The sequence below is a fragment of the Ixodes scapularis genome, unplaced genomic scaffold, assembly GCF_016920785.2.
Source record: "Ixodes scapularis isolate PalLabHiFi unplaced genomic scaffold, ASM1692078v2 PGA_scaffold3__209_contigs__length_174095766, whole genome shotgun sequence".
Taxonomy (NCBI): domain Eukaryota; kingdom Metazoa; phylum Arthropoda; class Arachnida; order Ixodida; family Ixodidae; genus Ixodes; species Ixodes scapularis.
Genome location: NW_024609868.1, coordinates 104,900,842 through 104,924,025, shown reverse-complemented (window position 1 = coordinate 104,924,025; position 23,184 = coordinate 104,900,842). Strand labels below are relative to the sequence as shown.

At 43.8% G+C, this 23,184-nt stretch overlaps 1 protein-coding gene across 1 annotated transcript in view; it reads left to right on the top strand.

Annotated features, from left to right (window-relative positions):
* The first annotated feature begins 359 nt into the window (after positions 1–359).
* Positions 360–23,184, top strand: part of LOC8037928 (histone acetyltransferase KAT8) — a 29,513-nt gene continuing 6,688 nt past the window's right edge. The window contains exons 1-6 of the mRNA XM_002406012.4: positions 360–815; positions 942–1,019; positions 6,527–6,696; positions 7,997–8,050; positions 17,279–17,443; positions 21,523–21,612. Coding sequence (XP_002406056.2) covers positions 620–815; positions 942–1,019; positions 6,527–6,696; positions 7,997–8,050; positions 17,279–17,443; positions 21,523–21,612 — 753 coding nt within the window. The 5' untranslated portion in view covers positions 360–619. The remainder of the gene's footprint in view (positions 816–941; positions 1,020–6,526; positions 6,697–7,996; positions 8,051–17,278; positions 17,444–21,522; positions 21,613–23,184) is intronic.

Here is a 23,184-nt window from a genome sequence, read left to right as displayed (position 1 = left end):
TCCATGCATTTCTGACCGCAGTTGGAACCTCCGGGCGTTCGCCGCTAGTCGCCGAGAGACGGCGTTCTAGATTGCGCTACTCTGCTCGTCAGCCTGCTGCCGTGACGTCACCGGAGGCGTGTGCTGGCCTTCTCCTCTAGGTGGTGTTGCGCAGGCCAACGCAGGCCCTCCTCCTAAGAGGAAGTTTTTGAAATAAACGTGTAGCTGAGTTTGAGACCTGTCTGTTTTTTCTGTTCCTTCTGCTCTTCAAAAAAACCCCCCCAGTCTCAGGGTAAACGACGAAATGGTTGACTTCCACCAGCTAGCCTGTACTTTGACTCTTTTCTCCTCCTCCCCCATTTCCGGAGAGAGGAGGAGAGCCCGCGCGCACTCAAAATGAGAGAGGGAACGCAGGCCTGTACCTTCCACTGCATTGCCAAGAAAAGTTGTCGCGGAGTATAGCGTTTATTATAATAACTCTATGGTTGACTCCAGGCCTCACGGAGCTCCAAATTTGTAACAAAATACGAGCGTTTACTTCTCTCGCTATCAAAAAACCGTGCAAGAACCCCAAACCAAAAAAGAAGCATAGTTTGAAGGCTAATCTCGATCCAAAGCAATCCAAAGTCGACTTGTTAAAATGGCGGAAGACAGTCGTTCCTCGGATGCTCCAACGAAAGATGACATGTCCTTCCAGTCGGAGGGAAACAACAACGCAACCAAATCTTACAGTTCATCGGAAAGAAGCAGAAATCGAGAAAATTCTGACTCGATGATGGAGGGAGCGCTAGAAATTGGAGAACACTACATGGTCCGCCGCTGCGACGAAACTTGGCGTGAGTTGGGATGGAGCCTTGTGTCAACCAATCGTTGGATACAACGATGGTTACCTTCACAGTTACTGCTGCTGTTCATTGACCTATCAAAACACTTATTTGTATCTGACAATTTGATCTTTTCAGACCCCGCGGAAATTATTCAAGTTCGGCCCTGCGACCAAGATGTCGGAAAATGGGAGTACTACGTTCACTACGAGGGCTGTAAGTTTTTCCGTTTCTGATTTGTTTCCACGTATTTTTATGGGTATGATGTATCGTAGCAATTTATGAGAATTATGTACAGCAGAGGAATTATGTACAGTAAGCTAGACGGAAACTGATTCACACCGCAGTCGCCGTATCTCGATGACGTAACAGTGCGTGCGCATATATATATATGCAACTTGTTCGATAGTTATTAAAGTTATGATTTAGCAATATGCTGGCAGTGTATTGGCCAGATTGTCTTCTACCAAGGCCTCGAAACTTAAGGGCGCGAAAAATGTTTCAGTAAAATTTTGAGTCAACTTCTCTTAACTTCCTTTAAAGGGCAACTCCGCTTAATTTCAAAAATTTTGAGATAGTGGCCGATTTTGCTTTTTGAAGCACTCAAAAACAATCCCCAATCCTTTGTTTCGCGAAAAATAAAATATTTTTCGTGTAATTTTACTCTAGCCATGATCACAAACCGAAACCGAAACGGTGGCAAAGCCGGACAACATTGTATATTCGGCATCACTAAGCATGTACACCCACGTGACATACAAGGGGAAGAAGGAGCTCCCCTCTTATCAGGATCCTCCTTTGTGCCTCCTGGATTAGCACAGGCGTCGCTATTCTCCTCCCAGAAGATTATAGAAGATTAACCTGTCACTCAAAATTCTTACAAAGGCAGTTTCCCTCTCCTCCTTTTACTTGGTGTTCAAAAGTATGCGATGTAACACAAGCCGCGCTCAACGAGGCGATCGGCCTATCAGTAGTATCAATAGTCGAGCGCCGGGCCGGCCGAGCGCGTCACTCACGTCTTTCACGGCGCTGGCGCCACCCGTGCTCTCCCCGGGAAAGAAAAAAAAATAAAAAAAAAAAGAAGTTGTACATGCTTGATGACGTCGCGGACGTGCCGGGAGAAGGAATTTGGAGGAAGCGGAAATGCAGCCAGGCAGTGTTGTCTGGCCCGCACGTCTCATCCAAAACCAGCGGATTCGTGCTTGTCAAACTTTGACAGCGATTTTAATGAACTTCTAGGCGGAATTCCGTCGTAATATTTGCCATGGGGGTTTTGTAGATGATAACAAAGAGAACTGTATAGTTTTGCACTACTGGAAAAGAAGCGGAGTTGCCCTTTAAAAGCCACCGAACACCCAGGATGAGGCCCACGTATTTCACAAAATAACCCTGTCCCGTAAAAAAAAACAAAAAAAAAACAAACATTTTTTTGGCATGGTATTAACGTCGCGAGACACATTTTGAGCGATTCGTCGCAGCACTCAAAACGAGTCTCGCACCCCAAGTGCTGTAAGCATTTTTTTTTTTTGGCCGAGGCTACATCCACGCGCGGGGACGTAGCCAAGTCGGGAGGAGATAAGGCTCCATGGGCTCCATCCCACTGATCTCTATTTTAGTAGGCTGGATCGCGGATCGGGAGCCCGTCGGTGTCGCCACCGGCGGCCATTGCTTGACACCAGGCAATACACGCAAGTCTATGGGAGAAACACACAAAAGTAAGCATGTTGAAGCATATACGCTGTGCTCGGAGGCGAGTATCTTATGGTGCGCTGCGATTCTTATGCCGGGTGTTGGAGATCGAATCGGTATTTGTCAAACGTTCGAACGCCGATGAAAAAAATCAAACGTACCGGAGCACCTACGGCTGAGCTGGCAAGGTTGCTTTCGTAGTGAAGTAAGCAAAGGAACTTGCCGTCAATAAGACTGTCCTAAGGGAAGCCGAGAAGTTGGTGAATGACAAAGAAGTTCCATTTCGACAGTGGCTAAGCGAATTTCGCGTAGCAAAGCCTTCTAGCTTGTCGTCTGCTAAACCCAACTCAACGAAACCGTCACCGACTCCACGGCAACTCTAGGTAACTCTCGCCTCATTGAGCTGCACTACAGCGGAGTCACTCTCGACTACAAAATGTTTATTTATAAGAACTGCGAGGGCTGTCAGTTTTAATGTTTGTAGCCAAGCTATTTGGCGGGCTTATCGAAAAGCATCGAAAAAGTTATAGTGCCGACAACAGCTAAGAAACGGGAAAACCACTTTTTCTCGTTCTTTCCTTAGAGTCCCATGCATTGGCTGGTGTCAATCAATGGCCGCCGGTGGCGACACTCGGCCCCAGCTGCCGAGGCCGCGGTCCGCAATCCAGCCTACTGCAATAGAGATCAGTGCTCCATCCACGCAAAAGGTCACTTGACTTATAATATAAGGGGATAATTTGTTTTTATGTACATATTATGCTTTCTTATAAGTAAATATAGGATGTAAAAATAAAGAGGTTACATTTCATTGTTGTTTTAAAGTTCATATGTCACGTGACCTTACAAATTTTTAGACAATTCATCAATTGTTTACTGTTTTCTAAGACTAATAGTAAGTATCATGCATCATAAAAATAGTACCAATATATATCTTTATAGTTATGTTGTCCAGGAGTCACACAGACGAGTGGATGGCGTGCGTGCCATCCGTGCGTGCGGGCGGTGTGGCCTCCGGGGCCTTCGCTTATGTGTACATCGCTGCTGAGGCGAGGCAGAGAGGCTTCGTCGTGTGTGTGGTTGGCTTGGTTTGAAGCCTTTTAATGTGAGCTTATGTATATTGAGGGGGACAAGCACGTGCCCACCGCTCCGTACGTTCTTGACTTGCGCGCTTGCTCGCAATCACACAAAGATAGTAGGAAAAGGAAAAGCATGCGTTAGACCCATTAATAACAAACATACTGAGAGCATTCAATCGAGAAAACTGGGTAAAAGATTCTAGAAACAGTTTATTCCATGACAAATAAAACAGTAGCCGATGCACAGATGCCACTCGTCCACGAGATCACCGACAAACACGAAGCCCTTCTTGCAACAGAACCCCTGCAGGAGCCAGCTCACGTCTCTGTGCTGATCATTCAACGCCTGGATCTCGGCACTCTGACTACGCTGACACTCCATTGAAGAGAACCTGTTCTCCCGCCTCGGAAGGACAGAAGAAAAGACGATCTGTGTCGTCGATTGCGTTCCAAGATCTGAGCGGCCAGCCGACGATACTTGTCAACGTACGCGCTGGCACAAACGCTGGTGTTGTGTGTGCCAAAATCGAGCAGGGCATCAGACACCTTGGAAAACAAAGCCTCGATCCTAATGCCACTAAACGCCCGCACTTCGACAGCCATCCGGTTATTCGATAGGAAATACTAGGACAAGTATTTCACCGTCGAATCCCCGGAAACCAAAACTTGTGGCAGATCAGAAGCGCGACCATGCTAGTACTCAAACGGCCAAACTCCTTGTCCAAGAAAACGGGGAAAAAAAAGAAAAAACGCTTCAGAGAAAGTCAAACCTGCTTGCAGTAGACCAGGCAGGCACAGTGGACAGTGGTCTGCGCATGGCAGGAACGCAAGGTGCAATGGCCGCCGAGCAGATGGAAAAACAATGGGAGGCTAGACCGGAAGTTGATCGAAGTGCGCCGGAAGTGACGTATTGCGTGGATAGAGCCTTAGCTCCTCCAGACGTGGCTACATCCCCGCGCGTGGATGTAGACACTCCCTTTTTTTTTTACCCCCTTCAAATTTTATTTTTTTGCAATGGGTTTTATTTAGGCACCACAATTTTACTTTCTTTTTAGATTCAGTGATAATTTTTCCATCTTGCAGACAGTGCTGGATTAAGGCATTTGGGGGCCCTGGGCTGAGGATGTTATGAGGCCTCTACCTATGACAATGGTGGTGGTGGAGGTAACGATGACGACGGGAATATCTATATTTTTGGACTTTTTAAATCTAGATATGTTTCATCGTATGATTATTGTCAAGCCTTGTTTAGATCCGTAGATTCAATGGAATTCAAGTTTTCCTTGCTGGCATTGAGGCGGATGCGATTGTTTAGAAGCTACTTCGCAAATAATCAACCGCTCTATCAATTTACAATATTGTAATTTTGAGGTACAAAAATGAAATCAAATAAACATTGCAGAAAATATTAGGATTTGTCGTTCACATCCAGCAACTTAACCACAAAAAAAAAAAAAAAGAAACACTAAATTGTTTTCATTTAAAATGCTGACTCCGTTCATGAATTTGTTTGACTAGAATTACAGCTGGATTCATAGGGTACATGTCCGGGCCAGTTTATACAAATTGGTCATGATGTCAACTTGTAGCACAGGTGACCCTGTTTTTAACATGACAAGTGACATCATTAATGACACATGGATTGAGTTATGCAGCAACCGAAAAGGTACCTGCAAAATTTCCATTCTAATTTCGCTTCCCCTAAATGGCATGCCTCGCAAATCGACAACTGCCACGAAAATCTAGAAAATCTAGAGCCCTTATTCTTGTAATCGTTCCAAATTATTGGAAGTGTTTTATTTTCTAACTAGCCCTCTGTTGATTAATTACTGGTGTGAACAGTGAAGGAAGTGATATATGCAAGAAAGAAATTTCATTAGTTGAAGCAGTCTTTATCGGGATCAAACAACTTCGTAAACGCTCTTCTAATAACTGAACACTCATTTCGCAAACAAACACAGACTTCCACATTTAAAGCATAGGAGTAACTGCTTGTGATTCAAAGACATTGACCGCTGTCGTTCGGGCACATTTGCATTTAAAGAATTTATCATGAGAATCGAGAAGATTGTTCTCTTTTTGTACGTACACGCTGTCTTTTTGAATGGGGAAAATGTTTCGCATCAGATTTAGTACTAATCTTGTTCTTTTTAAATGCAGTAATTTAGACCTCGGCGGCTATTTTGTTCTGTGACTCAACGATAAAAAATAAGAGGTTATACTTCAGAGGTTGGTGAAACCATTGCATTATTTGTATCAGTCGCTGGAAGGAAGAGTGTTCAGTTACACTGGCAGACCAGATATCGACTCTAGAGCACTTCCTTGCAGTCAATACCCACCGAAAACTGTTGAGGGGCGTCTTAAGAGTCGACTCTTTGAAACGCCTCTTTGTTGGTGGCTGTAGAGACGGTGTCCGGAAGATTTACGGGCACCCTTTTGCTTGTTCCAAACTTATCGTTCTGGAATACACTCCATATGGAGTTTTGCGAAAAGGTTTAAAACAACATGTGTGAACCATCTGTGTTGCTTGCTTGCGCTTTCTTAACTTCCTGCCCACAGTTGTCCGTAAAACACGCTAAGGGGGCCCCAGTACAAAAGAAAGCTCCATAACCGTCCTCCAATTAAAAAAAAGAAATCTAACAAGGGGCATGGGAGGCCGTGTTAAATTTTGTTGTTCTGGCACGCTCTTGTACAACGAGCTCACAAACGCCAGCTGATCTAGAGACAGGAACTTTATGGCATCCGTGGTTCCTTGGTGAGGCAAAAAGATCAAGAAGGCCATTGTGCCAGAGGCCCTTCGGAGTGTTTCTTCTGCTTTCTGCCTAAACTTTCTTAAATAAATAAATAAAAAAGACAAACATTTTTAAATTTTGAGGGGCCAGCATGGGGCCCCCTGACAGCCTGGGGCCCAGGGCTGCAGCCCCCTTAGCCCGTACCTTAATCCGGCCCTGCTTGCAGACAACCGTCGCCTGGACGAGTGGGTGGACAGAGACCGCTTCAACCTGTCTTCGTCGCAAAAGGAGGAAATGAAGAACCCGATGACGCAGGGTGACTGCATCGAGCAGTCCGACAGGAAGATCACCAGAAACCAGAAGAGGCGCCACGACGAGATCAACCATATCCAGAAGGTGCGAGCACCTCTTTGTCTTATCCCGACTGAGGTGCTTGCAATATGACGGAGGCTTATTGCGGAGAAGGCGCCGTGTAACCGAGCTTTTGGTTGCACGTCAAAAGATCCCCAGGTGGTCGAAATTAATCCTCAGTCCTCCGCTGGGGCGTGCCAGATGCCCGTCGTAGGTTTGGCACGTAAAACCCCCAAATTTGACTTTTTTGACCTCTTTGTCTGCGGGTTGCTGTTTGTTTGTCGACCAAAGCATTCGTCTTACGTCGTCGTCATTGTTTATCGAACCTTGGGTGTGATGCCCAAGTGGGCATTACGCAAGGGAAGAGGAATATTGTACATCATTACAGTCATGTCTCGCTAATATGGACCCCGCTGATACCCTACAACCGTAGAATACTGCGCATCCGCCCATTTCACACTAAGCGCCCATTTCCAAATTTGTAAGGTGTGAGAAAATATGCACAGTACATTGATATATAAAATTGATGACCGGACAAGCGCCCGTCCCCCATTTTTTTTTCGATTATCTCTAAATCTTGAATGGCGCTTGCCTGGTATTTTACGGTGCATAGATAAAGTTTTTGGGGCAAACTGGGTGAATACATATATTTTTGTCTCGTTATTATAGAGTACACATGTTATGTACAATTTTGGTGGGAATCAAGGTGTCCATATTAATGAGGCATTACTGTACGTGAAAGCAAACTTGTGAAGGCTGACTAGGGCTATAAATGTACTTTAAACATAGTATATGTACTCGCTACCATGGGGTGGTGTCTTCATGAGACCCAATTTATCACAATATCTTTCAAGTTATTGTGATAGTTTCAAGTTACGGAAATTAGGCCCTCGCGAGAATTAGGCCGTATACATTATCTGTCTTTTGTCACCTTTTAATAATCATAATTTGTAAACTATGGTCCTTTAAACTGTTATCCTGTGCAGCACTCAGTGTCAGTTTCTTAGTAGAGCAATAGGGAAGGTACAATATACTCTAAATTACGTACAATATACTCTAAAGGGCTTCATTTTTGCGGGCTCCATATTTCGTAAATTTTGGTGAGTGTCGGTTTTGAAACTATCTTGCAGTCACGAAAGTTTGAGAATTGGAGCGATACGCTATAGAATCACGACCATGGGGCGATATATCTGCAAGATAAATTTTGCACAACATTTTTTTTATGTTGTGAAATTTGTGAACATTAAGTTGTTTACAGTAATTTGGTTGGTGAACTTTCTTCTTGGATCACTGACATGCTGGTTTCTAAAAGCCTCCAATATTTCTCATTCTGTGCGCGGAACAGACGTACGCTGAAATGGACCCCACAACAGCAGCATTGGAGAAGGAGCACGAAGCTGTGAGTACCAGACCTCCACATCTGCCGAGCCTCTAACAGCTACGGCTGTCAGTCGAAGCTTCCCCGGGGAATTGCGAGGTCGTTCTTCGCCAAATCTGCAGGTGTTTCGAGAATGCACGTGCAGCCAGAGCGTGTGTCAAAAGAGCACATGCTGGAGTCCAGGCATTCGGAAAAGGCATCCTGCAGTTTTCTTTTTGACAGTAGGTTTGTTCGATTTATTTGCACCTTCTGCACCGGTGCAGGAAAGTGTGAGGTGGTGTACTTCCGGTCGTATTTTAATACGCATACCAGAAGTACACTGCCATACACATTTCTGCACCGGTGCAAGAGGAGCAGGTAAATCAAACGAAATCAGTAACCGTAACCGACACCCCACTGTGCTGGAGCGTGCACACGACCATCCGAGCAGACAAGCTTGCATGCCATACGGCTAGACGTAACTTACAGTTACGGCGGACCAAAGAGGCTCGTCGTAGATGGACTACGGATCAGACGCGGGCGTGGAACTGAGAGCGGAAGTGAAGTTGGTGTGAAGACCTTTGGAATCATGCTCGGGAGGAGGCGCAGAAACGACGATGACGCTGCGACAACGGCGAATTACGCGTGCGGCGAGCTGCCATCACTGTGACGCACGTTGCATGATGGTATAAGTGCGCTCGGATTCTTTACGAGACAAATTACATTGCGGGATTTTTTGCGGCGTCGCATACATATCTTTAGACCTGCTTGTGATGAAAACGTGAGGCAACGACATAATTTTATTTACAGGTCAATTGGAAAGAAAAGAGAGGTACAGGGTTCTTACAGGTCCTTGAAATCCTTGAATACCCGGAATTTGAGTGAAATCTTTTCAAGGGCCCTTGCATCTCTTTGAAATTTGCAATGCTCTTTGTGTTCCTTGAAAGTTCAGAAATGAACATATTTTTCTGCAAATCACGGCAGTTTGAGAAGTCTGCTCACAGGAGGTGTATGCAGAAGCACGGACTCCAGAGCGCAACCAGTGAAATAACATTACCAAAAAATAAAAAAAATAAAGCAGGGCATTTTTTTTTAAACTTCGATTTACATAAAAGGGAATACACTCTGCTTCTCTTGACTTATACGAGCCGCAGTGATGCGTATAGTGGCACGCAAAAATATCATATGGGAAAAGTGCTCGCCTGGGTGCCTTGGCAACCGACATGGTGCCAAGGCACCCAGGCATCATGACGACGATTCACTTGCATAAATCGTCGTCATGATTGCGTCATGCAATATCCGCCCGTTTTAAAGGGCACTTCAATCTATAACTTAAGACGTTTCATTTCATCGCAACTTTTGCTTTGTGTTTCCCTGATTTTTGTCTTCTGACTTCCTTGAAATCCTTGAAACATCCTTGAATTTTGCATCAAAAATTTTGTACAAACCCTAGAGGTAGTTTCTCATGCAAATTTGTAGTTACGTGTAAATAGTGGTTTTTGAGTTTGAAGCGAATTCAAAGCAAATAGTGGTTTTGGCTGAATATTTCCTAATTGAATATAGAATAGTTTCTCCAAGCCTTTCACTACTGTTGCACCATGCTCAAACAAAAACTCTGCTAAACTCGGAAAGTTTGTTCCGAAGCTTACATTTGTCCATTTTGTAAGCTAATTTTATTCCAACTATATTTAGACTCTGTGACCACAGAAAGTGTAATGCCTTGGGATGGCAAGTATACAACAGATTTGACATAAAATGAAACTTGTAGAGATGCCCAGCGAGCATCTCTACAAGTTTCAAGATTGAAGAAAGGATATGCAAATATCCTTTCTTCAATCTCAAGTTCGAAAAAGAAAATGATCACAAATGATGAATGCGGGTTGTCAGGACATCTCTACCTATACCCATTTTCACCTCAAGCACCTCAAGAAAAAAGCAAGTTTTGCGCATTGCTCATACTCGGCGCGAAGTAGTTCTTACGAGATTTGGTTGTCGGAGGAAAAAGCGATGCTTTCGGTGGTTGCAACGTGTACGTCTTGATAAGATAGGACGCGTCTAACCTAAATTGCACGTACATATATCTTAATTATCAACATGAAGGCGGAAATTAGTCATGCTCCGTGTGGAGCCAAACTTTTTTTACTACGGTTCTTGGGGTGAAAATAGGTATAGCATATACTCTTGCATAACAGCCATAGTTTATTTTTTCAATATTTTACTGCAATGTAGATATCAACATTCACAGAGTTGCAGTATTTCTTTAAATGCGCTATGCGCGCATGTGTACCATCCCGCTTTGTAAGTGGCTTTCCTCTCAAGCACGCAGTTGCGCTGTTCATACTTTACCAAGCGTTGATTGCGGCGGGTGACCCGGTTAAGTGCGCGCTGTACCGAGCAATGGTGCGCTGCGGAGAAGCAACACCACCAGAGCTCACTTCCATGGGTGTTGCTTCTCCGCAGTGCACCCAAGCTCGGTAAGAAGCGCACTCAACGGGGCAACTCTTTGAAAAATGTGAATATCGCAGTTCATCTCGAAGCAAATATCAAATAATGTATTATTCGAAACTACTATTCAAAATTTTGATTATTCTCGCAACACTACTAGTAATTTGTGTTTTTTTATAAAAATGCTCTTTTTTTTCATTCTCGGTTTTTTATGAAATTTGTTTTTAAAAGAGGATTAAGGCCTAAATTTTAAGTTTTTATTTAATTCATTTTTCAACTTTGATTTTTTCGGTTTTAAAAACTAATTACACCCTTACATCAAATTTGATAACCATGCGGGTTTTAAAAATTAATTAGAAATTTGAAAACCACATGCCAAATCGTTACGTTGATATAAAATATTTTCAACACATTGCGAGGCAGTAACAAAGTAAAGGAGGTCAATGTTTGAATGCATTTTTCTCAGTTCTACTTTTTGCTGCAAATTTCATACAAAGAAATCCTTTGTTAAAAGGTAAAAGTATTCTGATACCAGAATCAAGATGTTTCTGAACTTAAATTTACTGGGGAATCGAGCTATCTACTTTATTTTTGTTTTAAGTAGAAGTCCTCATTGAGAAAAAACTGTTTTCAAAACTTTACATAGGGCAGATATGCATCTAATATTTTTTGGTAATGATTCTTCCTGAAATATTTACATTTGAGGTATAAAAACTGGATAGCCCGAAGCTCAACATCTTCCCCTTTATATTCGAGCAGTCAAAATGGTACTTAGTAGGTTCATTTGCATAGATTTTTTAACAAAGAATGACACATCTTATGCAGGTATGTAACACTGTCCTAGAGGGCTGACAGTTTGCAGAATACACCTACACCTTATGCTAAATCTCTTCTGCAAATTTCATTCCGATTGCTTGAGTAGTTCAGAAGTAAAATCTCTAGCCAGTGTTCCTCCTTAAAAGCATCTACTGCCATGTTACAATAGAAATGCGATGGTATTCGCAGCTGGTATAGTCGCAGGCGGCTTTAAGAACGCATGGCGGGGCTTTTAAGTTCAGGAATCTTGCTTCGTGATCCGTCCTTCGGTGTTCCTTGTCGGCTAATGCTGTATTCTCATTGATTGAAAAGCAATAATAAGATGCGCGGGACATGTCACGCGCAGCATACGCTGTCCGTGACTGTAGTTAGAGCTACACAATAAGCCTCTTGCAAGCTTCAAAGGGGGCAGCCAATGTCTCACCTAGAGACTTTGCTTTTTTGGGGCCTGCTGAATTATTTCAGTTTGGGTTCTGCATTGCCAACTTATCAACTCACATGCATGACAACAATTGTGTGACAAAACTTTATAGTTGTTGGACAGACATTTTATGGAAGAGTTTGTAAAAGAATGATACAGGTGTATTTTATTTAATTTATATAGTTCCGCTTTCCTGCGAAGCATGCGGATAGCCAATCGCAGAAATTGTCAGCAAGATTCCAGTGATTTAAGGGACAAAGATAATGTCTTCACATGAAAATGCTGTCTGCGTGGACGGCATTTTTATGAAGAATCATGTTCTCGACTTTGTTATTTGCTAAGTGTCTGATGCGGAAAGGGATGAGTGACTCTGTGCATGTCCTGTGAAAAAATAGACACAAGGGCCTTGTTCATATGTAGTGCATCTACTACTGAAGTAAATATGTCATGAAGTATCTACTTACGCTAGCTGATGGTGAGACAATATGGGGGGACACTTATTGTGATTGCACACAGTTGGGGAATGCAGGACAGGGGATTCAATGTGCTATTATGAAGAGACTGATCTGAACACTCAGCAGTATGTAACTGGAGTCCTTTCCTGGATGATATAACAATATTAAAATTAAATTATCTAAAGCAATGTTACCGGTGAGGGAAGTGCTGCGCCATTTCCGGCAAATTGCTTCATGAACGAAAGTCTGCTACATCTAGCGCCAAACTCATTTTTGCTAAGGATTGTGCCACACCTGCGCCAAGATTAGCTTAAGCGAAGAAAAAAAATATAAATATTTTATTGCTCAATCATAATAATCTGAGAAGAAGGGAAGGAAACTGGTACACATATATATTCGACAGCAGAGTCTCTACTCATTGTGTACTTTGTTTCAGCTGAGGTAAGAGCACAGTCGAAGGCTCAAACTCATACAACCAGGAACGCACATACCAAAAGCGCAAGCCACGGGGCATTTGCTGCGCTTGATTATTTTTTGCCCAAGGGTCTCCATACCCCTCCACAAGTCACACCCGACCCGTGGAGGCCTTCCAACCGGCCGATGGCTGGCTGTGATCCTTACAGCGATACCCGCATCGCGGCCCCCTGTTACTGGCGCAAAAATATCCGCGCATGAAGAAACGGCACCACGACGTGCACCAGACGCGTCACATCCATTCTGATTCATATCCTAGCTGCTGATAGCTCTGCGGCATATTTATAGCACATTGTCATCACGAGTGTTACCCCTTGTTGCCCTCTGTTTCATGTCTGTGTAGCTAACGTTAAAATGTATTTGCGTTCATGTGTATATGGTGCTCGGTGTTCTGTTTCATAACTATTGCCTATCGTCATAATCAGTTCTTCCATTCCCGCTAGTCTTCTGCCGTATGTGAATATGCCAAAGTTCCCATGTGCTTTAATTTATGCTGAGTTAGTTTTCTGGATCACAATTAGTGTATGATGTATAGCTAGCTAAATATGAATTCTAAAAATAAATTGAATGTATTAATCCAGCTTGAATTCTTTTCTTATGTTTACTCTAACGGCAATTTCCTTCTTTAAAGGGCAACTCCGCTTTTTTTCCAGTGGTGCAAAACTATACAGTTCTCTTTGTTATCATCTACAAAACCCCCATGGCAAATATTACGACGGGATTCCGCCTAGAAGTTCATTAAAATCGCTGTCAAAGTTTGACAAGCACGAATCCGCTGGTTTTGGTTGAGACGTGTGGGCCAGACAACACTGCCCGGCTGCATTTCCGCTTCCTCCAAATTCCTTCTCCCGGCACGTCCGCGACGTCATCAAACATGTACAGCTTCTTTTTTTTTTTCAGTTTTGTTTTCTTTCCCGGGGAGAGCACGGGTGGCGCCAGCGCCGTGAAAGACGTGAGTGACACGCTCGGCCGGCCCGGCGCTCGACTATTGATACTACTGATAAGCCGATCGCCTCGTTGAGCGCGGCTTGTGTTACATCGCATACTTTTGAACACCAAGTAAAAGGAGGAAAGGGAAGCTGTTTTTGTAAGCATTTTGAGTGACAGGTTAATCTTCTATAATCTTCTGGGAGGAGAATAGCGACGCCTGTGCTAATCCAGGAGGCACAAAGGAGGATCCTGATAAGAGGGGAGCTTCTTCTTCCACTTGTATATCACGTGGGTGTACATGCTTAGTGATGCCGAATATACAATGTTGTCCGGATTTGCCACCGTTTCGGTTTCGGTTTGTGATCATGGTTAGAGTAAAATTACACGAAAAATATTTTATTTTTCGTGAAACAAAGGATTGGGGATTGTTTTTGAGTGCTTCAAAAAGCAAAATCGGCCACTATCTTAAAATTTTTGAAATTAAGCGGAGTTGCCCTTTAATTGCATATCTTGATTTGTTTATTCAGTTTCACATTCATATTCCCCTATTTATTTTCCGGCCCTCAAGACTGCAAGAGATCCCAAATCTGGCCTCTTAGCCAGAGAGTTTGGAGACCCCTTCTTCGGCCGATGAAATAACGCATACAGACAGATGACGAATGACATAATGGTGCATTTTTCAACGCTGTTTGATTGGTCTTATTGTCTCGTGGCGTCGGCAGCGTCATCGTTTAAATTTAAGGTGAATCAAAGCATAAAGATTGCTAGTCAACAGCGTCATCGTCTTCATTTCCAGAAGACGTTGTCAATGTCAGGAGCTAAAAGTCGTGAGAAAAATTTGCCAAATCGTAGGATGGCGGCCACTGTAATAAGACAGAACCAGATTCTTTTACGAATACTTGAAAGGATAAAACATCGAGGATGAGGACGGAAAAGGACTTCTTTCAAGAAGAGGTCCTGTTATCGTCTCCGTCCTCAATGTTTTATCCTTTCAAGTATTCACACCTATTGACCAACACGCTTGTTTTCAATTATTAAATTCTTTTAGTCCTGATTTTTTATTGATGGATGTTTTAGTGCATATGATGGTTTTTGCAGCCATTTTATAGAACTGGACTAAATTCACTGCTGAGCATAAAAGAGGGAGGGAGGGAGAGGCTTAATTGCAGCTGAAGTCTTGTGCTATGTTTCATTTTTCAGCCATTTTTTTTAATGTTCACTTTAAATGTAACTACTCTGACCTGAACCTTATTTTTATGAAGAGGGCTGTATATTTTTTTTTTACTTTTTTATATCCTATCTATTCTTCTTACAAAGGGTAATAGGTAATATGCTTCAGAATCAGATGAACCCTTAATTGTCATCAAAGATTGACTCTCATTTCGCAGTGTACTAATTTTCAAGCGATGTGTTAACAGACATTGGCATCTGCTCTAAAAGCGTCAGTGGCTGCTCAAAACCTATATTTTGCCTACTACTAAAGGTCAGATGCCGCTTCCATAACTGTGTTAAGAATTATCACATCATATTTCATCATATTACAGTTACACAGTGTCCTGGGCAAGTGCCCCTTTGCCATGACACTGCTATGTGTACCAGGCTGACTCACAAATAGTAACTTTACATTACTGTATCCTAAGTTATCTCGGCTAGTCCGAGGCACCTGTAGATCCTGCAGATAGTCACCCGGCAAGTTCAAGTCCCATCTGAGGTGCTCACAATTTGATAGGAAGTTTATTGAGATGTCAGCGGCATATCAAAGGTACAGAGCATGATACGGTTAGCATGAACAAGCAATAGCAGGACCTTGGTGTACTTTTGTTAGTGTTAAAAGGCTATTATTAAAACTAATAATACGGTGGAAAGTGGTTATTAACACAGAATGTGTTTTATCTGCCGATATTCATGGAGTTCTGGAACAGCTAACTGTAAGGACACCAAAAAGTGTTACGCCCATAGGGAGCCATATAAAAAGACTTCAGTCCCTCAGCAGAATTTGAACCCACCACCTCAATATTGTGAGCCAAGTGCTTTGCCAACCGAGCTATCCGGCGCTGGTGGTTGGATCACTCAAAAGCCAGGTCTTTAGCACGGCACGCCCTTCTTTTCTTCCCTGGAAGGCCTATCACAAATTCTGTGCTTACCCGTTTTAGAGCGCAGCTCTTAGGGGCCCGTTCCCGGCTCGAGCGGCGTCGCCGTCGCCGTCGGCGTAACCAAGGTCATACTAAGGTCACGTGACCCCAAGGTCACGTGACTCCCCAAGGCCACCACAAGGTCACGTGACCCCTCCCCAGGGTCACGTGACCCGTAAGGTCACGTGACACCCAAAGTCACGTGGCTCCCCAAGTCACATGACCCCCGGGGTCACGTGACCCCCGATGACGTCATCAGTGACGTCACTGATGACGTCACCGGCATCCGCATCGTCATCGTCATCATCACTGATGATGTCACCGGCATCCGCGTTGTCATCGTCATCATCGCTGATGACGTCATCAGTGACGTCACTGATGACGTCATCAGTGACGTCACTGATGACGTCACCGGCATCCGCATTGTCATCGTCATCATCACTGATGACGTCACCGGCATCCGCATCGTCATTGTCATCATCACTGATGACGTCATCGGTATCCGCATCGTCATCGTTACTGATGACGTCATCGTCATCACCACGTGACCCCCCTAGGTCACGTGACCCCCACCCAAGGTCACTTGACCTCCCCCCCCAGTACCCTTCCCTCCTCCTCCTCAAGAGCTGCGCTCTAATTCGGCGTTACAGGGAGTTGTAAACGGCTTTCACTTTTTTTTTGTCAGCATGATCAAGCTTGTATAATTTTTGGGGGGACACTAACTTCAGCGGTAACCTTCGGTGGTCTTAAAAATGCTTAGCAAAAATGTGGAAACATGCCAATGTCATGTTTGCTCTAACAGTACCATGCAGTGTAGGTCTACTGTTTCGAACCAATCTTCAGTTCTTTAACAAGGTTGGTGACTGGTCTAGTTGGTAATGACTGTAGATACTGAGCAGGCATGTAGCCAGGATTTCGATTGGGGGAAAGGGTGGAAGCCCACCCATGACAAAATGCTGTATAAAGGGGAGGGGGAGAGGGGGCTCCAGCAAAATGGAAGATTTTGAGGGGGGGGGGGGGCAGGCCCCATGAGTCCCCCCCCCCCCCCTTTCACCTGGCTATGTGCCTGATACTGATACTGAGGTGAAATAGCACAAATGCAAAGATAAGCAGAACAGGACAGGACAGAGAGCTAAGTTGTAACTAGGAATTTTATTACAAGCAAAAAAGGAAAAGAAGAAAACACTGCAATCCACACCTCTGATTTCCTGAAGTTAAAAATGCAAAGGTGATCAGTCATCAAAATTCCTAGTTGCAAGTTAGCACTGTGTCCTGTACCGTTCTTTTTCATATCTTTGTGTTTGCGCTATTTTACCTCAGTATGTACGTCAATTCTTCATTGACTTAGCTGATAGAAAACTCCCTTTTTTTCACTGGATCCAATTTATCTCAGCTTCGTTCAGGAACAGCCTGATTGAGAGTTTTCCTTATGTATGGTTAGACAACGACCTTTGTGTGAGTGGAATTGCATGAGCCCCTTTAAATGTATTTACTTTGTTCTCACCACTCTTGCAATCCTGCTTTGAAATCAGAATTTGGCGTCTGTGTGATGAAGCATTGAGATCTTTGATTTGTGAGATCTGTTGGCTTCTGGCAGATAACAAAGGTGAAGTACGTCGACCGGATCCAGTTCGGCAAGTACGAGATCGACGCCTGGTACTTCTCCCCGTTTCCGGAGGAGTATGGCAAGGTACCCAAACTTTGGATGTGCGAGTACTGCCTCAAGTATATGAAACTCGAGAAGACCTACCGCTACCACATGGTGAGCAGGCGCCCCTTGTCTTTCTTTCCAGCTTTGAGCCTCTGCTCTGTGCCGTATTTACTAAAAAAAAATTGCTGGTTCCTTGCCACGTTCTAGGGATGAACTGTGGTGACAGAATGATTTCACCATGTTGACATGATGTCACGTGAAGAAATTTTCTTGACAAATTTAGCGGAGAAATTTTTGCGCTAAATCTATTGGGGGACCTTGTGAAGTCACGTGACTATGTGAGGTTACTGTGTCACGTGATACTGTGGTTCCCCTTTAAATATAGTGAGCCCCGACTTGACTCTGGTATCTGCTGTGAAACCTCGTCAATAATGGCTGCTGTTGTAAAATTTGCAAACTGTTCACGATCAATGTCTTAAGAGTTTATTTCCATCATTACGATTCATGGAGCAATCCATCCAACCCTTGCCTGTTTTCTTAAAGGCTAGATTAAACTCACTTTTTTTTCTTGCAGATACAGGAAATTGCCAACCTGTGAAGCTTGTCTTTTTTGTACCCTATTTTAGTATACAAAAATTTATCCTGGTAGTTTTGTAAATAATGACTGAAGTGACCAATTATTAGAGAAAGCAAACTGCCTCAACATTTTTTAAATTTAAAATATAAATTTTTATGCAGAATGTGTTTATGGGCTTGATTTTATGAAAAAGTGTAACGCTCGAGTGTGACAAAAAAGCGTTTCACGCAGGCAAGGGCAACATATATGATACATAGCTTGTAGCAGGCATTGCATAAGAATTTAAAGCATTTAGAAGGCATAATTGGTCATGTAACTATTCATACATGATCATTACTAGAAACACACAATCGAAACCAGAAAGATTCACCAAGGAGCTCAGCGGGAATTGAACCCCAGCCCATGGGATCCGCAGTCTGACATCCTTGCTGGGCGCCTCAAATAGCTTTTTCTTCTTTATTGGCGGCACCAGGAGCAGGAGATGAACGACAGTGCAAGCAACTGAACTAAGTATGACTTGCAGCCAACGATCACCTGCAGACACAGTAGCACACGACTGCCTTGCGGCACGTCATGATTAGTCGAGCATACTTTGTCCTTGGGTAGTCATTGGAGGCGAGTTATACTTAGCATACTTAGCCCAGCTTACTTAGTGTGCAGGGCTACAGGCACTGGCAAGTTATACTTAATTCAGCATACTTAGTCTGCAGGCAACTGTTGGCAATGATTCATACTCAGTTTATGGTACTTACGTAGTTTGCAGGCCATTGGAGACAAGTTTTACTTAGTCCAGCATACTTAATCCTCAGGCAATCTTCGGCGGCGAGTCATACTTAGTCCAAACATAATTATGCTTAAATCCAATCACAGCCGACGTCTTGATTCGTCGGAGCCATTCAAACAGTGCAAAGAGTATGTAGAGACTCGTAACCTATATTATTTATTTACAATATTTACATTGGACAAAATTGGTCATCGCGGTGCGGCACGATCGAATCGCCGTATCTCTGTGCGTGGGCCCGTAAGGCTCGCTTATTGCGCCTCTTGTAGCACGGCTTCTTTCTTGTCTCCTCTTCATGTAGCTAAACGCTATAAGTGCGTTGCAATGGCAGTCGTTTTATTTGTGGGTTTGTGATCGCCAGCTAAACTAATGACGCAAGAAAAAAATGCCGGATCGTGGCACCCTCATTGTTTTTGTGATTCGTCTGGTCGATGACAGCAAACATACAAACACAACGAGCGCCGTGACGATGCCCTTTTGGCTCCGCTCGATTGGCTCCATCGAATCGCGGCGTCGGCTGTGGTCAAACCTAAAGTGAAACCGAGTATAGATTGCAGGTGGCTGTCGGCGGCGCGCGTAGTGGGTTCCAGACAAAGCGTAGCTCCCCACGTGGACCCACGACACTGCGGGGCGAAGCGTAACGTACCGAGGAATAGAGCAGCGAGCGCACAACGTCAGCAGTTTAGACAAGAGTCAATTTATGAAGTAAAGGCCACGACGAACCTCCCCTTGTGATTACTTCGGGGGCTCTTAGCGCACTGAAGTGTACTAAGAGCACTTCAGTTACAACGGTCCTTACAATCCTAGAGCAGTAAGGATTCAAGGCCCTACATGCACCCACTGAAGAAGGAGAACTCACGGAAAACTTTCGATTCATACATGCTTGTGACACGCTCTACTTCCGAAGAAATTTAAACTTGTCCTGATCATTCTGAAAAACCCGCAGATCTCGAGAGTGTCGTGTGTGCAGCGCAACCGAAACCTTTTCCTGCGACCAAGCATTTCCAGTTGCAACGTGTGCATAATACACGCACGACACATTCTGTGCCTCCCGTCGTTCATCAGAACGACTGAGGCAAGTTAATGTTGTTTCTGCAAATAATATTTACAGGTTGTGAAGTACCTTAATTACTTCCCAAAATAAAAATGAAATGACTAATAAATTTTTTAATTCTAAAATTTATAGTGCAAAAACCTAATTTATCCTTAGAGTTTGAAAACTCTGGGAAATCCATCGTGAGCCATATATATGAAAGTTCCTTTGCACTAATATGTTTGGTTTGGAAAAACCAAACGTGTGATATGTACAAAATACTGAGCGAACCCTAGTAATCATAATCTTTTTTTTTCAGGCTTAAAAACATATTAACACCTCGTAATATATATATATATAAATAAGTGCCATGTTGACTCTTATGCCCTCTCTCGGTAATTTCTTGTTACAGAAAAGTGCAACTACAGGGCGTCCCTGAAAAAAATTTACAGGTTTTTTTCTACACAAAAATGAACTATGCATCCCTGAACGTTCATTCTCCACCCGAGAGTAGTGCTAGAGGTACGAGCTAGATGGCAAAGTTTCAGTGCAAATCAATATTTTAACGCGATAGTGTTAAGGAGCTCGTGTCGCAAAAAAGCCAGCGTCGGTGACGTGACAGGAAAATCCCGATTGGTCGATAGGCTCATGACATCACAGCCTAATTACCTCGCGCAGGAATTTCAAACAGCCCACATTGCTCACACGAAACGTAACGTTACACATGAAATGACAGTGATTAAAACATGACATGCAATGCAAATTAAAGGTCACTGCATGTCTCAAATGATTTCACTTTATAAAGTAATTCATTTGCCTTAAAGAAAATTTTGAAGACTTTTAGGTTGGATTCGAACCCAGGACCCTTTGGTTGCGAGCCAGACATGCTACCGACTAGGCCACGCAAGGCACACTTGCACGGCGAATGAGAAGGAGATGCAAACGGGGCCTGAAAACGCTATCGCATTGCGCTCTTTCATTCAAAAGTTACGAGTGATTTTCTGAAAATGTCAATGGGAAAATGGTGGCCAACAGAGCTCTCGAATACACGGCGCTCTGTGGCGCCAGAAACTGAAGACGGGCGATAATGGGCCCCATTTATTTTCCCATTGAAAGTTTCACAAAGTCACTTATAACTTAAGTAAAATATTGGTTTGTGCTAAAACTTTCGCATCTGGTTCGGACCCCTAGCACTGCCTTTCGGTGGAGAATGAGCATTCGGCGATCCATACCTCATTTTTGTAATAAAAAAAACCTCATAAATTTTTTTTTTGGGACACCTTGTACTTGGTGCATCTAATGAGTGCAGAGCAGAAGGCTCCTGACACAGCTTTTAAACTTAAGTGTGAAGCGATACTTATTCTGGGGGCATACATGAAGTACTGCGGATGATCTATGCAGGATGTTTTTATTCTCGATGGAAGTTTTCCGGAGTAAAATGCATGTAACGGCAATGCACTCTATATATTGGAACGCAACACTCCTATCCTTAAACCTGCTCATATGCAGCATCAGGCGTTTTGTTTGGGAAGCTTCCCAAGAACTTTTGCTATAGCGAATGGTGCCAAATAACTCGGTTAAAAGTTAAAACCAAAATAGCAAAGCTAGACCCGGCATTAACTAGCTAAATTGGGTGCAAAAAGAACAGAGTTCAGAGGGAGTCTGTCTTCTCCGTCCTGCAGCCTTCTTTTGGTTGGACGTATCACACTCACTTGTTGCACGTCGGTTCCCGCTTTTTGTTTGGGATGTTTCTGGGGGAGTATTGGGTGTGGCATATTTTTCCAAACTGCACCTTTCAGAGCGAGTGCACATGGAGACAGCCTCCTGGGAAGGAGATCTACAGGAGAGGGACCGTCTCGCTTTGGGAGGTTGATGGCCGGGAACACAAGGTATGAACACTGTTCTCCAAAGGTGTTCAAGGCCCTACATGCTTTTGTATCTTTTGTGGAGGCTCTCCCCCCCCCCCCCCCCCCCCCCCTAGTAATTGTAGTGTTGTGATCAATGATGGCCTCGGCATAAATAGGGCTAGTTAGCTTTGGTGGGATATAAGGCCCGCTTCAGACGGGGCAATTTTGACCAGCAACTTGACATCGCAACTCCAGCAACACGGGCCGCCCGCGTTCACACTCAGCAACCGAATTGCTATGACTTGGCATCATCATCATGAAATTTGATTTTTCTTACACTATTTAGATGCACAACTATGCGCTAAAAACATGTTTTTATATCTTTGAATGGTGTTGAGAATACTAACTCACCTTTCTGAAAAGGTTTGTTTCCGAAAACGATCCATTTCAAACCAGAACCAAGTTTATAGCTGTCATCATCACCACCACAGGGGTGTCACGTGAAAATATTGCGTCCCTGATTGGTTGCAGCCGTTTCAAACGTCTTCGAATTGCTCCGAGTTGCTCGCTCGTTAGAGCCGGACCCGATCTCAGCAATTCGTGTCGATCTAGGGAAAGCTAGAGAACAACCCGCCAGCAACACCGAAATTGCTGGAAAAGTTGCCCCGTCTGAAGCGGGCCTAAGAGAATGTCGCTGACTGGGAAGTACAGTCAGCTTTGCTTAGTTGCCTGGGCACGATAACAAGCTTGGAAGGGACACAACTTAAAAATAGCAATTTTTTTAACTTTTGTTGATTGTACACCGAAAGTTTGCCCACTCCATATTTTCAAGCAACTCGCTCTCGATGTTAGGTGGGCTATCTCTCGGGATTTTATGCTAGTTCTCGACTAAGCAAGCAAGTGTTGTGTGAATCTTTTTCTAAGGGGTGCAAAATTAAATGTTGCAGCTGCCAGCGTTGATTTAGGTGGGCTCAGTACCAAAGAGTACTTTTGTGGGTCGCGACAGCAGTAATATGCTGTTGGTCTGGTGGCGCGGTACCACTGGCAGTCTTGGCTGCCGTCGATATGGCAGAGAATGTGGCTTAATGGGATTCTCGACAATGAAAGATTGATTCGTGTACAAGAAGGAAAACATTTGCAAATCGGGATACAATGCATCAAGCTTTGGAAATGTACAATTTAAAACTGTGCATGTTAGTAGTTGCCCAGCCACAAGTCATTTCTTTTGTTTTTATCCAGCGATAAATTGTTTGCCGTGAAAGCGAGACTAACTGTCCCCGGCCTTACTACGACCGTGTGGTGAGCACGAATGATTGCAGGTTAGCAGTTGCACAGTACTGTCCACCTAGTGCTCCTGCTACAGCAGTAAAACACTATATCGAATCTAATGGAAAGCTATCCTTGTCATTAGTTTGGTACAGTATGGCCGGCGCTTTTCAACCGCAAGTGTCCAACCTTAAGTGTGTACTCTGAGGTACCAAAGCGACACATTGCGCGCCATTTCTCACTAGGCTGGATCGTCGCACAGATGGATGCTAGGGGTCATACCTTTAAGGTTTGGCAGTAGCTCGTGCCACCCGGCTTAGTCCCCACTGCCAATCCTCTTGTGGCCAG